We start from the raw sequence: 16823 nt of genomic DNA on the forward strand, positions 1-16823 counted from the left end.
TGCCAACAAGATAGCAAAAATCATCAAGGGAGGAAGCACTGAGGAGATTGGGCTTTTATTATCTGAGATTGAGTCTGTCAAGGTAGAGATCAGAAAAGTATGCTATCAATTTCTGGATGCATCACCTTACAACATGACAGAGGGCGAAGACCTTATTACATTGTTATCGGAACTCCAGGACTGGCTGCTCTAATTTTAAACTTGTCCAATTCCTTTTGTGAAGAACCAGATCCCAGTAATCAAAGACAAACTATTTTATTTGGGATCTTTTATTGCAGATATTGTAGAACATTGTGATATGCTTAAAGAGCTCAAAGACCTTGTGAAACATGTTAAAGATATTAAGTTTGTCTGTCTCTTTCCGATCAGGGATTCTGCACCTTCTTGGTGTTACAGGCTATATCTTTGTGATGTTAATCAATTGTTTAAGTTTGTCGAGACAGAGGTCGAAATGGTTTGTCTCAAAGTTTTAGATTCTTCAAGTCATAGCTTCCCCAAGATAAATGAACTAGGATTTCTCGATTATTTCTTGGGAAAATCTGATGAGATGCTAAGTTCTAAGATCGATTCAGTTATCGACTTAAAACTTGGCTCCCGTCTAAGGGATTTCACTCGGATGAATCCTCTTATTTTCTATGGGTCTAAGGTTGAAGAAGACCCCCAAGAGTTCATCGATGAAGTCTACAAGATACTCTTGGATATGGGGTTATCTACTAGTGAGAAGTCCGAGTTAGCCACTTATCAACTTAAGGATATGGCTCAAGTGTGGTATGTCCAATGGAGGGATAGTAGGTCATTAAGGGGTGGTTTCAGTGACTTGGGAGATCTTCAAGAAGGATTTTCTTGATCGGTTCTTTCCTAAGGATCAAAGGGAAGCTAAAGTGGTGGAGTTCATCAACCTTCGCCAAGGAGGTATGAGTATTCATGAATACTCTTTGAAATTCACTAAATTGTCAAAATATGCTCCTTCTTTTGTTTTCGATCCTAGAGATGAAATGATCCGCTTTGTGACGGGGGTATCAGATGACTTGCAAGAGGAGTGTCATTTGGCTATTCTACATGACAACATGAACATTTCACGTCTTATGGTGCATGCCAAACATGTGGAAGAGGCAAGGGCTAAGAAGAAGGGTAGAGATGCTAAAAGGGCAAGATCTTTTGAGGTAAGTTTTTCAAAGAATAGGCTTGAGATACTCAAGTTCCATCCAAGTTCCCTAAGGCTCGTGATGATAAAGTGACTAAACCTAGAGCCCAAAAGGGAAGGAATGGAAACTCACCTAATGAGAAGCCTACATGTGCCAAGTATGGAAAGGGTCTTTTTGGTGAATGCTTGGTTGGAACGGGCAATCGTTTTGGTTGTGGCAAGAACGGCCACAAGGTTAGGTATTGCCCAAATATGAAGGGTTAAGAAAAGGGCGGTCAAGATCAAGAAAGTGGTTCAAATGAGGCTCCAAATAAGAACCGCATGTATGCTCTCCACTCTAGGGGTGAGAAAGAGACTTCTCCCGACGTGGTGACCGGTATGCTGAAAGTCTTCTCTATTGATGTATTTGTCTTACTTGATCGCGGTGCTACTTTGTCATTTGTTACTCCTCTAGTAGCCAAAAAGTTTGACATTTTGCCAGATATTTTGCATAAACCTATTATAGTGTCTACTCCGGTGGGTGAGTTGGTTGTTGCAAAAAAAGTGTATAGAAATTGTCCAATAATGTTGCCCAATATTGTTTGGTATGTTGAACTAGTAGAACTTGATATGCTTGATTTTGATGTCATCTTGGGTATGAATCGGTTGCATGCTTGTTTTGCCTCTATTGATTGTAGGACAAGGGTGGTGAAGTTTAACTTTCCAAATGAACTCGTTGTAGAGTGGAAGAGGGGAAATTCTTTTCCTAGAGGTCGTATCATCTCTTGTCTATAAGCATGCAAAATGATCTCTAAACGTTGTCTGTACTATATTGTAAGAGTCCAAGATTTAGACTCATGAATTCCTGCCATTGAGTCGGTCCCCGTAGTGAGTGAATTTTTGGAGGTACTTCCTAATGATCTTCCCGGTATTCCTCCCAAACGGGAAATTGATTTTGGTATCAATTTGCTACCGAATACGAATCCATTTCAATTCCTCCTTATTGGATGGATTTGGCCGAATTGAAAGAGTTGAAGGCTCAACTCAAAGATTTACTAGACAAATGCTTCATTAGACCTAGTATTTCTCCATTGGGTGCTCCGATTTTGTTTGTGAAGAAGAAGGATGGGTCCTTAAGAATGTGTATTGATTACCGCCAACTCAATAAAATCACAATCAAGAACAAGTATCCTCTTCCTCAGATTGAAGGCTTATTTGATCAACTCCAAGGGGCAAGCTACTTTTCTAAGATTGACTTGAGGTTGGGATATCACCAACTTAGGATGAGGTGAGGATATACCAAAGACAGCCTTTCAGACTAGATATGGTCATTATGAGTTCTTAGTAATGTCCTTTGGCCTCACTAATGCTCCGGCAGCATTTATGGACCTAATTAATAGGGTGTTTTGAAGTTACCTAGATTCATTTGTCATTTATTCATTGACGACATCTTGGTATATTAGAAAAATGAGGGTGATCACATGAACCATTTGAGGGTGGTGTTTCAAGTACTTAAAGAACATCAATTGTTTGCCAAGTATAGCAAATGTGAGTTTTGGTTGAGGTTGGTGACATTTCTTGGTCATATCATCTCTGGTGAGGGAGTTGAGGTTGATCTAAGGAAAATGGGAGCGGTGAAAAATTGGCCTAGACCATTGACTTCAATGGATATTAGGAGTTTCTTGGGTTTAGCGGGTTATTATCAGAGGTTTGTGGAAGGTTTTGCGTCCATTGCATCTTGCTAGATTACTTTGATCCAAAAGTGTAAGAAATTTGAGTGGTCGAAGGCATGTGAGAGAAGCTTCCAAATGTTGAAAGATAGGTTTACTTCCGCTCTGGTGTTGACTTTACCGGAAGGTACAAAGGATTTTGTTGTGTATTGTGACGCATCCCGAGTGGGTTTGGGGTGTGTGCTTATGCAACATCGAAAGGTGATTGCTTATGATTCTCGGCAACTTAAGGTGTATGAGAGAAACTATCCAAATCATGACCTTGAGTTAGAGGCCGCGGTATTTTCCTTGAAAATATGGAGGCATTACTTGTATGGTGTCCATGTTGATGTGTATACCGGCCATAAGAGTCTCCAATATGTGTTTACCCAAAAAGATTTGAATCTCTGACAAAAAAAATTGGTCAGAATTGTTAAAAGATTATGACATGAGTGTCCTCTATCACCCCGGTAATGCCAATGTGGTTGCGGATGCTCGAAGTCATATGACTATGGGTGGTGTGTCTCACATAGAAGAAGCCAAGAAAGACCTAGTGAAAGATGTTCATAGGATGGCTAGGTTGGGTGTAAGGTTGGAAGATTGTCAGAATGGTGGTTTCATGGTCCATCATAACTCCGAGTCATCATTGGTAGTTGAGGTTTCCAAACAACACCTTGATATATCATTGATGGAGTTGATGGAATCGGTCCTTGGCAAGCTTAATGAGGCATTCTCCTTAGGGGGATGGTGTTTTGAGGTACCAAGGAAGATTTTGTATTCCCAAGGTAGTTGAGTCGAGGGATCGGATCCTTAAGAAAGCCCATTGGTCCCTCTACTCCATTCATCCGGGTTCGACAAAAATGTACCATGACCTTAGGAAAATATATTGGTGGGAAGGTATGAAGAAGGGCATAACGGAGTTCGTCGCTAAGTGTCCGAATTGCCAACTAGTGAAAGCCGCACATCTTAAACCGAGTGGCTTACTACAAGAAATCAAAGTTCCTACTTGGAAGTAGGAAGACATAAATATGGATTTTGTAGTGGGTTGACCTCTGACTCAAAGACAATATGACTCTATATAAGTGGTTGTGGATAGGTTGACCAAGTCTGCTCACTTAATTTTCGTCAAGTCTACGTATTCGGCGGAATATTATACTAGGATCTTCATAGATGATATTGTGTGTCACCATGGTATTCCGTTATCCATCATATCAGATCGGCGTGCACAATTCACATTTAGGTTTTGGAGGTCATTAAAAAAAGGGTTGGGTACTAAGGTGAAGTTGAGTACCGCTTTTCATCCCCAAACGGAAGGTCAAGCGGAGCATACTATTCAAGCCCTTGAGGACATGCTTAGGGATTATATTGTTGATTTCAAGGGAAATTGGGATAAGCATTTGCTGTTGGTGGAGTTTTCTTATAATAATAGTTTTCATTCATCCATCTCCATGACTCCCTATGAAGCCTTGTATGGTAGGAGGTGTAGGTCTTCTATTGGGTGGTTTGAAGTGGGTGAGCATTTGCTTCTTAGTCCCGATTTGATTTATAGGACTTTAGAGAAAGTTCATATCATAAGGAACCGATTGCAAACGGCCTATAGTTAGCAAAAGTCTCATGCCGATCATAGAAGAATGGATTTGGAGTTTGAAGAAGGTGATAATGTGCATTTAAAAATTTCACCTATGAAAGGGGTGGTTAGATTTGTCAAGAAAGGGAAGTTGAGTCCTTGTTATGTGGGTCCCTATGAAATCTTGCAAAGTGTTGGTAAGATTGCCTATGAATTGAAACTTCCTAATGAATTGGCTTCGGTTCATCCAGTTTTCCAAATTTCCATGCTTAAAAAGTGTATTGGTGATCTCAAGTCTATTCTTCCTATTGAGGGTCTTGGTGTGAAGGATAACCTCTCTTATGAGGAAGTTCCAGTACAAATTCTTGATAGGCAAGTCAAGAAGTTGAGGAATAAAGAGGTGGCTTCCGTAAAGGTTTTATGGAAGAATCACCTAGTTGAGGGTGAGGGAGGCCGAGGCCGACATAAAGTCTCGTTACCCTCATCTACTTGATAACTAAGGTTAGTATTTCTTACTAATAATAAAAATAATTACTAAAAACTGAAGTTGCTTTGATTTTTAGTAGAGTTTTGGAAAAAGTGCATTTTTGGATATTGTTACAGTGATTTTCTGTGAAATTGTGCATTTGAACTTGAAATTTTGCTCTTTGGCTTGTTTTGAGTTATGTCGTACATTTTGATATGGTGAGTCTTCATGAAATGGAATATAGCATGTTGGTAAGTTGAACTTTGACTTAATTGACTCATGTAAAGCATGTTGAGATCATGTTGTTGTTATGAGAAAGATATTTCTCATAATGTAATGTTAAGCCTTATGTGTGGTAATTGAAGTTTTGAATTGCCTTGTGTAAGTGATATGATTAATATTGTTATGCAGCATTGTTGGTTGGGCTGATAGTCTGGAGTCTATTCCTTCCTTTTAAAGATTTTTAGTGTCATTCGGGAAAGAATATTCCTAAGGGGGGGATAATGTAACTTTTGAAAATCCAAGACGTGTCTTAAAGTCTAACATAAGTGTCATGAGGTTCAAAAACTATTTCAAGGCCTATTTTAATGTTTACAAGTCATTTATGATGTTTAGGAACGAAGAACGTCCATGACGTCCGCAAACTAGTTCTAGTGAGGTGCTAGCGTGCCTAAGCCTATTTGACGAGCTTGTAGGAGTCGGAAATCCATTAAAATTAGTGAAAGGGTAGTTCATAGGTGTTTAAGTTAATACATGGTCGAAATGTCTGGGTATGACTCCCCAAGGACAAACCAAGGACCCTTGCACGTTGGTGTCAACACTGCCTTGGCAGTATGCACCCATGGAGGGTCAATCGAAGGGGCGTGTGTTGATCGACGGGGCATCGATACCAGCCGTCGACCAAAACTTATCCATTTCGTTGAAGAGTCTCAATTTCATAGTCTCTGAACTCATGGACGGATGTGCAACACGGAAGAGCACAGTGACCGTCGACTCACAAACGGGCCGTTGATCGGGGTCTCGTCTGTGAGGGTCGAACTTTCCTGAACATTTAAACTTAGTTTCATTTAATTATTTAAGGGGTTAGGTGGTTAATTAAGGGTTTAAGAGAGTCTAATTAATTTAATTAACCCCCTATATAATGACCCCAAACCTCATTAGACTAAACATAACTCACAAAACAAATCCTCTTCCATCTCTTTTCTTTCTCTCTCTATTGGAAGACACCATTGAAGAGTAGATAAGGGAGGGTTTTTGGGGCTGTAAAGGGACTATTAACCATCAAATATTCATCAAACGTTAAGGTATGTGATCTAATTCACCTTTGAGACCTCTTTCTTCAAAGGGTTCCTTCAAAGTGTTTTAAAAAATTGGGTTTTCATGTGGTTCTTCTCAATCTTGAAAATTATGGTATGAATTGTTTTTTTTTATGTTTTCTGTTGGATAGTATGAACTGATTAACATGTATCTTAACCTAATAATGATAAATGTTGATGATTTGGTCTAGTTGTAGAAGATGACCTTCAACCCTTAACCCTAGGTTTGATTTTGATATAAATTAGGTTGTATTGGTTCAATTAACTTGGTTATGGATTGAATTGCTATTAGATGATGTTGTTGTATCAATCATTAACAAATTAAAGAGAATTGTAGCCTTTCATGCTAGTTCTTGAGAAAATGATCTAGGTTAGGAAGTGAATTGACCTAAGTATCTCGTCTTAAGCTATGATCTAGTATTGAATTGTGATATAGCGTTTATTCTAGTATTGTTATCATGTTGATTATTTATTAATAATGATCTATACCCAAAATTGGGTTGAAAATGAGGGTTATGGTAAGACCTTGATGATGAACTATGAAGGAGACTTGGTAAGACTTATGATCTCTATCCTTTACTTCAAATTGTGGTTAATTGTTATTAAGTCATGATGTGATTTTGGAGTATGCCTTGTTTTAGGATTGATAGGGTGGTATGATGTTGAATTGAAATGTCTTGACTATGTAGTGAGGTTGATTAAGGTGTATATGTTATAAGGATGGTGATGACTACCAATGTGCCTTATTATGATATGAAATGCTAATATGCTCCATTTCTGTTTTACAAAAATATATATAAGTAAAGTAACACGACTAAGTTTTAAAAAATCAATTAATCTTATGATTTAAGAAAAATCGACTATTTCTGTTTTACGAATATATATATATAAGTAAAATGACTAAGTTTCAAAAAATCAATTAATCTTATGATTAAAGAAAAATCGACTTTCCAAAATAATAGAGTCGCCACTTGATTTTTAGTAAAAATCAAGAAACACTTAAAATTATTTTTCAAAAGATTTAAAACAGATAAAAATCAATTGAAAAGGGTTCGAAGTTTAAATGTACATTCCAAGAAGGTGTTAGGCCCTCGAAATACCCGCTAACTTGCGGTTGACTGACGATTAATGACTTTCAAACAACTTTTCAAATTTTTAACTAAAGTAAAAGATTTTTTTTTTTCGTTTGCTCAATTTAATTATTATATTATATTATGGGGAAAATAAAATAGGGGAATTACTTAAAGTGAAAATAATTCATAGGTGTTAACAAGACCAATATTAAAATAAAATCTAAGTAATAAACATTTATAAAATAAATATTTGTATTCTTTTTTTGAATATAAAGAGAAATGGCTATCTTAGGGATATAATTAAATTAAAACCCAAAATCAAATAAAATATGTTAGTCCAACATCATAATAAATAAATAAGAAAGGGAGGAAATATCAAATTTGGGCCCTAGGCCCAAATTCTGCTGCTGCAATTTTCAGGGAAATTGGGCCTATTTCCTTCAAAGAAATCTGCGTATACACATTACGTATACGCTGGTATACAAGACATTTGCGACCCATTTTTGAACCTTTGAAGCCTGCATTTTGTTGACCCTTATGTCATGTAATTTTTTCTGCCTTTTCACGCCCTTTTGCACCTGTATATTGCTGTTTCACAATGTATATCACTGTATATGTCTGTATACAAGCCATATTTTCAACTTGTTTTTACATTTCCAGAAAAGGAAACTTATTTTCTGTACGGATTTATCAATTTTCCACCTGTACACCTACTCTCCAATTCACCCCGATAGCTGACCCGATGAAGGGGGGTCGACTCAACGATATGCAAGGAGGGGAGTTCAAGGGGACTCGGATGCAATTTCACATGCAAAATATAAAGTAAAATAAGAGATTAACATCTATGGAAGGAAATAAAGTGATGAAAAATACTAACATCTACCAGACATTATTAATAAAATAACACTTGAACAATAATTTAAAGGGAAGTTTCTGATAAGCAGTGAAGGGAATAGAATGTTGGGTTATGGGCCTTTTTCCCTTCCTATGTGGATAAATAAAAGCCCAATTTGGACCAACCCATTTTTTGCTCATAGTTCCATTCTTATGAGGCAAATATAAGCCTATTTAGGTCTTATTTTCAAATACACAGAGTTTTTCAGCAACCAAAAAGAGAGAAAGAGAACAGTTTTCGCAGTCAAAATTCAGCCCTAATAGCCAACTTCAAATTGCGATTCCCGCTTCGTTTCTTGTCCGATTGAGCTGATTTTTGGACAGCATATTATCTTCATCTCAATCTTTGATTAGGAACTGACAGAGTTGGATTTGGTGGCCTGCAGCTTCAGTTTTTCTGTCATGAACAGTAGCTGCGAAATTGGTGATTTTGCTCCTTTAATTCTCTAGATTTGGTGCAATCTTATTTTGTTGTTGCTCGTTGTTTGACACTTGTTTTGTGACCAATTTTGGAGAACAATATTGTAACTCTTGGTGATTATAGTGGAGCTTTTGGTCCCGTGGTTTTTTACTCTTCACATCGAAGGGTTTTCCACGTAAATCTTGGTGTCTTGTGTGATTGGTTTATTATTGCCTTGTTATATTTGTTTGGTTGAATTACTTGCTGCCTTACTATTATATTGTTTGTGGTTGTTTGTCTTCTCTTGGTTCAAATCGAAAAGGGAAAGTATAGACTTGGGTATTCTTCCGCTGTTATCTTGTTAGACATTCTTTGTTAGTGCCTTGTCTTTCCCAACATAGAAGAAGATGAAATCAAACTCCCAAGTATAACATACATACAGATGCTTTGAACACCATCCAAGGAATCACAATGTGGACTAAAAAATTATTTATTTATTTTTGCAGACAAATCCAAATTCTTTTTTTTTAGCCTTTCTATGAGTAAATAATAAAGGAGCTAAAGAGAATGAAATCAAAACGTTAAGCTACTAAAAGATACCTAAACACAAAAAAATTCCAGCATGCATGAACCACTTTGAGAGAACGCTAAGGCAAGACTTAATGCATTTAAACACACAATGACCATTACTATTTGCACATAACTTAAGTGAATAGCAAAAACGTCAAGTTTGAGAGTCACATGCATGTTAAATGCAAATTAATAAGCCTTTAATAAATTTATCACAAGATTAAGTGCGGGACTAAGTAGGCATCAGAAGAGTGGCTAAGATAACGAGGTTGACTCGAACACATCAACACTAACCTACACCGACCGATAAGAAAGATAACTGACTAACTTAAACTTGAAAAATAAGTGCCAAACCGAATCCATGGAGCGATTCTTTTGACACGTACAACAAAATATGAATATCATTTCCACGAATAGAGACAGAAAAGCATTCTGGTAATTAACAAGTGAAACAAACTAACTATTGAGGCAAGCACTATTGTCACGAGCTTGAGGGAATTAAGAACGGATAAAATAAATTCGAACATACATTCAATTACTTCAAAACGAAATATACACTACCAGTTACCGAGAGAAATAAGGTGAGGGCTAAAGGTATCATTTAGAGTACAACATATCAAGTAAAAGTATTTTGAAGCCCATAAAAACACAACTCAAATCCAAAATACTACTGGAAACTGAATGAATAAAATAACTGAGAATTATTTACCTCTTGATGAGTAGCGACTGAGACAATAACAAACCAAGCAGAGACTTCCATACTTTCGATGAGAGCTTTCGACAGAAGAATACGGGATATTTTAAAACTGAAGTTTGATATCGAAAATCTTTAATCTCGCAAAAAAAAATAGAAATCAACAACTCTTCTTATAAATTTATATAATTGTGTTTGCTTCTATTCTTCTCCTTTCTAACCCCTATTTTCCAATTCTTTTTCGCCAACTCTCTCTACCTATCTCCCCACTTTTGAATGAAGAGGGTGAGGGCCTTAAATAAAGGAATATATGGGTTGATTAAAAGGGAAAAAGGAATTGAATTTTAAATTTTCAAATTTTGAATTTTTTTTGAAGGGATAAGGTTGGAGAGCTGGGCAGTACTGATTCCCAACAGAATTCCAAGGAGCACCGTTCGATCTGAGGAGCAAGGACGGACGAAACACAAGATAGAGACACCTGGAAGATTCGATACGGAGGATAAGGGATGGAGAAGAGGAGACGCACGCTGCTGCTGAACGCAATTTCTCGCGATTGAATCGCGGTTTCCGGGTTTGATTCGAAGAAGAAGACGAAGTAGGGCGGGTCGATTTGGTGTTGTACGTATTCTGAGATTTTGGATGGATGTTTTGTATTGTTTAAATTGTAATGTTGTATTTAGTAGGTGGGTTGGGTGTAATAAATGGAGGGGTGGGCTGCTGCTGATGGGCCTGATTTAGATTGGCCCAAAATGTGTCTGAAAAGGGGTTTAAGGTGAAGGGTAGGGAAAGGTTGGATCTTGGAGTTTTAATAAATGACCAAATTGAGTTAGACTAATAAATTCGGTTAAACTCTAAATAAAATGGATTAGTATTAATTAATTAACAAGCTTCTTAATCTCAATAAAATAAAATAATTATTTCAATTATAAACTAGTTAACCTGAAAGTATAAATTATTGTTCAAACGACACTAGTTATCTAAATATTTTACTAAAACTAAAAATAGATTTTGAGATCATTTTCGAATAATGATAAAATATACTAAAAGTTATAAAAAGAAAACAAAAAATAAAAAAAACATATTCAAAATAACACAAACTTTATATTTTGTAAAACAAATTATTTTAATTTACTTGGAAATCAAGAAGCCCGTGAATTAATTCCTATCACGGAGGGTAAAAATTGGGTGTCAACACTAACCTCACTTATATAAATTATTATTAAAGGACTTATACTCATGTAATTCTTATTGATCTATGATGATGATGATGTTATACAAGGGTTATACCCTATGACCTAAACTAAGCTATGATTGATAATAAATGTTTAAAAGATATTTTAATAAAGGGACTTAGTTTAGCACCGAGTGAACTTGACAAATGGGAGGTGATGACTTCCCATAGAGGAAGATTCACCTTATAGTTCTAGTGTGGTGTTGGCTCCCCAAAAAGAAATACTTATCCAACATGAGTGGAGGCCCCAATTGCCAAGTGGTATGTAGAGGGAGAATATCTATCTCTTAGTTCTTGAACTATGTTTCCCCCATAGGAAGACTAGCTAGTGGATCCACCTAGAAAGCTATGTTTATGTTTGATTTACTTTGTCCGGTAGACCACCTTCCATCGGTGTAAGGTTTTACAACGCCCGGATTCAACACTTGTCTCATGTGGTCTATATCGGTTAAGGCAAGTGTTCCCTAAATTAAAATGAACAAGTGAAGATGAACTAACTATGGTGACTTGAGAGGTTTGACTTAGCCTTGGTAGGGATATGAGACTCTATCAATGCCTTGCACTAGTTTTCCTTGATGGAAGCTTTAAAAGGTTGATATTATGTATGTATATGATAATGAATGCAAAATATGATAGTATGATGACTTGACATGTAAATGATACTATATGGTGATTGATACTCTTATGAACAAGTGAATGGTCTATGTTGTTAAAAGTATGATGTTATAAATCCTTAAAAAGGCTATGTAATGTGAAGTTGAATATTAGCCATAGTTCTTGTTGGGTCACTTGATTGAGTAAGGTTTTGGGGATTTGCTTGGTTATTGCACTTGTTGGGTTTATGAGGATTCATGGGTAGTAGTCTTACTTTATCATGATATGATGAACTCATATCCATGCTTGTGATGTAATTACTTGATTGTAGGGTTATATTGGATTATGAGTTAAAGTATGTTGACAAGTATGTTATTTGCTTTGACTTGATGAATATGCCTTTTAAATTTGTATGATTTTCCTTGATTATGGATAAGGCTTTTCAAAGAATAAAATGACATGTTTTGATAAATGTCCCTCTTCATTGACATCATTTCAAAGTATGTGTGCATATGGTCTCATACTTAGTACAAGTAGCGTACTAATCACATTTCTTCCTTTTTCCTAACCATTTTAGGTTCCGGTCGTTGAAGTGTTTTGGAAGGCGACTTGAAGAAGGCTTGGATTCTTGATCATCCAAGTAGGGGTAGGTCCTCATTGTCCGAGGGCGATGCCAATATCGAGCTTATGTTGTTGATTTAGTTTTAAGACTCTTACATTCTATCTCTATTCATTTGAGTACGGATTGTATAAGGCCTATATGTGGCTATTTTGCCATTGATGTATGGGCTATGCCACACTTGTTAATCGTGTTAGATGGTTATGAGATGAGACAATCTTTGAGGACTATTTTCTAGCTTATATATACTTATGTGCAATAAAATTAGAAGACTATGTAACCTTCCTATACGAAGGGTCTATGTATACTCGATATATATATATGTTATGTGTATGTAGAGATCTATGTAAACCACCAAGTAGAAGCAAAGAAAAGTTTTAAAATTTTCCGCTAAATTTGACCTATGAATGTAATGATGTAAACTAAGAGGCTAGTCTTAGTTCTCAAAGAGGACGACGACGCTGATTACGTGTAGGGGGTAAACCCAGATGTGACATGATTGATCGAGACCCTCTCTTCTTGCGTAGCTTTTGGCATGAGCTTAATCAGCTACAACGCACCACCTAGGCTATGAGAACAACTTACCACCCTCAACAAATGGTCAATCTGAGGCTTTGAACAAATACGTGGAGAAATATTTACGTTGATTTTCACTATTCTCTCACTAAATAGGTTGCGATGTTACCTTGGTCAAAACATTGGTACAATACTGCAATCAGCCCTCCACCGAGATGACTCCATTTTGAGTATTTTATGGTAGAGACCCACCAACCTTGGCTTGGTACATTATGGGTAGTATCTCTAGTGAGATAATTGAAGCTTATCTAGTGGATAAGGATGATTCCTTAACTTTCCTCAAGGATAATTTATCTCGTGCACAAAATTGAATGAAAGATCTCGCTGACAAGAGTCGAAGGGAACTAACTTACCAAGTGGGAGAATGGGTCTATGTCAAACTTAAACCTTATCGCCAACACATTGTTCGCCTTCACTGACATTCTAAATTGGGAAGATATTGATTTGGACCTTTCAAAATCCTCAAATGCATTGGAGATGTTGGGTACAAAATAGAACTACCTGATAATGCTCACATACATTCAGTATTTTATATATTCATGCTCAAACATTCTATATATAGGTAAATCTGTTCAGCAAGTTACTCCATGGAATCTAACCGATACAACCAATATTATTTCTGAGATTTGAGGACAAGCTTCCTTTTTTCAAGAAAGGAGTATTACTCTGACCCTACAAGCTGACTTGGAGGACACACTAGCGGCCACAACTGACTTGGATCTAGGACGACACATCAACACCATCGTGAACACACACACTTAATAGCAGAGTGGGATTTTCAAAAAAAGTAAGCGTGTGATAACCCTTTCCTTGTTACTGCTTCATTGATAGTTCCTTTCCGAAATCTTGTATTTCAATTAATGTTATCATACAAGTCACCTTTATTTGAGAATTATCTTCTTATTAATTTGTGGCAAAATGAGAGAACATAAAATTGTAAAAAAAACAAGACTTAATAATGGCATATGAGTTTGATCAACTGACTTACATAATAATAGTAATACTTTTTTTAAAGCTATTAAGAGAATAAATCTCTACCCAAACAAAAGATTCTAAATGATTAAGCTATGGGTCATATTGTGTTTTGTATATTCTATATTTCTATAGATATTCAATATTTCTTCTCCAAATAAATTACTAATAGATATAAAAGATTTTGTTTTCATCCAAAAAAATAATTTTGAATTAAAGTAGAGTTATAATAACCGAAAATAAAATAGAAATTTAGCACTAATCTAACAAAAAGAGGAACGTAGAATGAAACTAACACCTAGTTTGGATGGTTACAACACGTTATACTATACAATATTACTTTGTTAGTTTAAATATAATAATTTTTTTTATTGTTACTTAAATTATTCTATTGTATCATATCAGTTAATTTATCGTTATTAACAACGAAAAAATCTATTTTATGTAATTACTGATTTGGTGTGATCACGTGGTTACCTTAATATTTTCTTATAATTGTATCTTTGCTTATTATTTTATAATAATATTTAATCTATTGTACTATATTTTTATAATAGCTTTACCACATAGCCTACTATTTTGGTAGGTTTATTACTCAAATATTGAATGTGTGACATTATATAACAACGAAGAATGATACAATATATCTAAACATTATATTCATTAAAATAATTTAATATGATACAATATGATACGATAGATGGTAAAAAATGCATCACAAAAACTATCCAAACAAAGGGTAGAAGGAGAAAATGCGAATGGTAGAAAGGAGTCGTTAAATTGCATCTCTCTTTCTAGAAAAAAATATTACGCGACTCTCTATCTATTATTAACACTAATTTTTTAATTAATTAATTAATTATGGGTGATTTGATGTGGCGCGACATTGGTATCGGATGAGTAAGTTGTAAATTGAGTGAACAGTTGTAGTTTTGTAAAATTACAACTGAGTGAACAGTTGTAGTAATTGTAAACTAGTACTTCATCCGTTCAATTGATGTGATTTACTTTTTTTTATATAGTGTAAAAAAGAATAATATATTTTTATATTTAAGTAATAATATAATTTTTATCTTCAATGAAATGATTTATAGTCACATAAATTCTATAATTCATTTTAGATTATAAATTTTAAAAATTTTCTTTTCTTTTTTAATTTCATGTCGAGTCAAACTATCTCATATAGAATGAAAAAACGGAGGAAGTAATAATTATTTGAAAAAGTTGGTTGAGTCAGAAGAGTATGCCAATTCAGCAAAATGTTCACAATGATATTTTCAGGTATGCCAGTTCAACAAAATGTTCACAATGATATTTTCACATTCCAACCCTTAAAAAGGAAGAAGTGATTTTGGTAGTCTTATCTGTCAATTTCAAAAATGACATATACTAATCTCAATATTGTTATAGGAAAAACTATTTTCATAACAATTGAGCATTATGCAAAATTAAAGGATTACAAATCTTAATCATAATAAATGTGTTGTGGCCCCACAAGTTGATTTGGAGGACACATCAGCATCCATAACTGACTTGGATGACACAACATCAGCCACCGTGGATACACACTCAGTAGGAGACAGGAGAGTGGGGTTTTGAAAAAAAGCAAGCATGTGAGAACCCCTTTAACAAAGTTAGCTGATTTCATAGTGGGAACGGTGTGATGAAAACGTGGACAAGCGGAAGAAAGTGCAATTTGTGAAGTGTCAGATTTCATATAGCAAACGTAGGCACCTATTAGGCAATTATAGTTTTAGCTTGGATATCTCGTCTCTTTGTTTCTCTAGTCTCTCATCTCCTTGTTTCTTTCTTTGTTACTGTTTTGTTGATATTTATTTCCACTCTTGTATTTCTATTAATGTTATAATATAAGCCACCTGTATTTTCGAATTGTTTTCTTTAATTTGTTGCATTGTGCTTTCATCTAGAGGTCACTCATGGAATATCACAAATTACTCAAGGCTCATTTAGGTGATTCAATTAAGAAAGTGAAGGATTTCTTCTCTAAGAAACTCACTAAGATCTAAATTATACTGATGGAGGTGATTGCCACAAAAGTTTTGATGGGAACACACCGTCATGAATCGACCATAGAGATAACTCAATAGGAACACCTGGCAGCAGGCCCCACACAGGCACAAACCTCCTTCGATGGAATTGGGTCAATTTTGCAGTGACAACTTAGAGGCTAGGATATTCCAAGTGGGGCGATACTTTGATTTTTATAGAATTGAGGAAGATTGAGGCTGACCATGGCGTCATTTTATCTGGTTTTATGTTATTTTTAATTAATGTACATTTATTTTTATTAAAATTGAGTATGAGCAGAGTAATTGTTGCCAATATGTGTTTAAAAAACAGAATTACTAATTCCAACAAAACTTTGCAAAAACACGAAGTTATAAAAGTTTAAAGAACCAATAATAAAGATGAACAAAACTTAATTCACAAAAGATAAAATCTTTAAATGTACCAGAATCTAAAAAATTATGACAGAAAAAGATCAAGCCTGGTTAATGCATAGTGTTCCCTTAAGGAAATTATTCCCCTCTAATATCTGAGGTTTGATTTGAAATATGTCCTTCCAGGATAGAATGATCTCAATCACTAGCGTATTGATACCAAAATCTGTCAGCAAACCACTCAACAACAATAAAGTACACGAAGAAAATTTTTTGCAGAAGAAGAAATTAGGAAAATTCGTAAGGAAAAATTATGAAAAATGAATGGTATTTATAGGCAAAAGGAACTGGTTCTAAAAGGTTGCAACCATTTCATAATCCACAAGATCATTCATAAAAGTCAAAATCTTTCAAACGGTCATGATCGTTCCTGAAAGTTGAAACCTTTCAGAACATTCACTTCCAACGACGGGAAATACAAATAACACGGAAAAGAATTAAAACAAAACAGGTCATGCGCGGATCCAAGTCGGGTCAGACAATTAACAAATTAATTGAAATATTTTGGTTTATTAACTAATTAATTGAAATATTTTGTCCATTTAGTTTAATTAATT

At 35.3% G+C, this 16823-nt stretch overlaps 1 protein-coding gene across 1 annotated transcript; it reads left to right on the forward strand.

Moving 5' to 3' along the window:
* The first annotated feature begins 914 nt into the window (after positions 1–914).
* On the forward strand, positions 915–1918 carry LOC104647516 (uncharacterized). The gene is made up of 3 exons (XM_010322945.2): positions 915–1163; positions 1211–1383; positions 1486–1918. The coding sequence occupies exons 1-3, from the start codon at positions 915–917 to the stop codon at positions 1916–1918; spliced, it is 855 nt and encodes a 284-aa protein (XP_010321247.2).
* The last annotated feature ends 14905 nt before the right edge of the window (positions 1919–16823 follow it).

This window comes from Solanum lycopersicum, chromosome 5 (assembly GCF_036512215.1).
Source record: "Solanum lycopersicum chromosome 5, SLM_r2.1".
NCBI classification, from domain to species: domain Eukaryota; kingdom Viridiplantae; phylum Streptophyta; class Magnoliopsida; order Solanales; family Solanaceae; genus Solanum; species Solanum lycopersicum.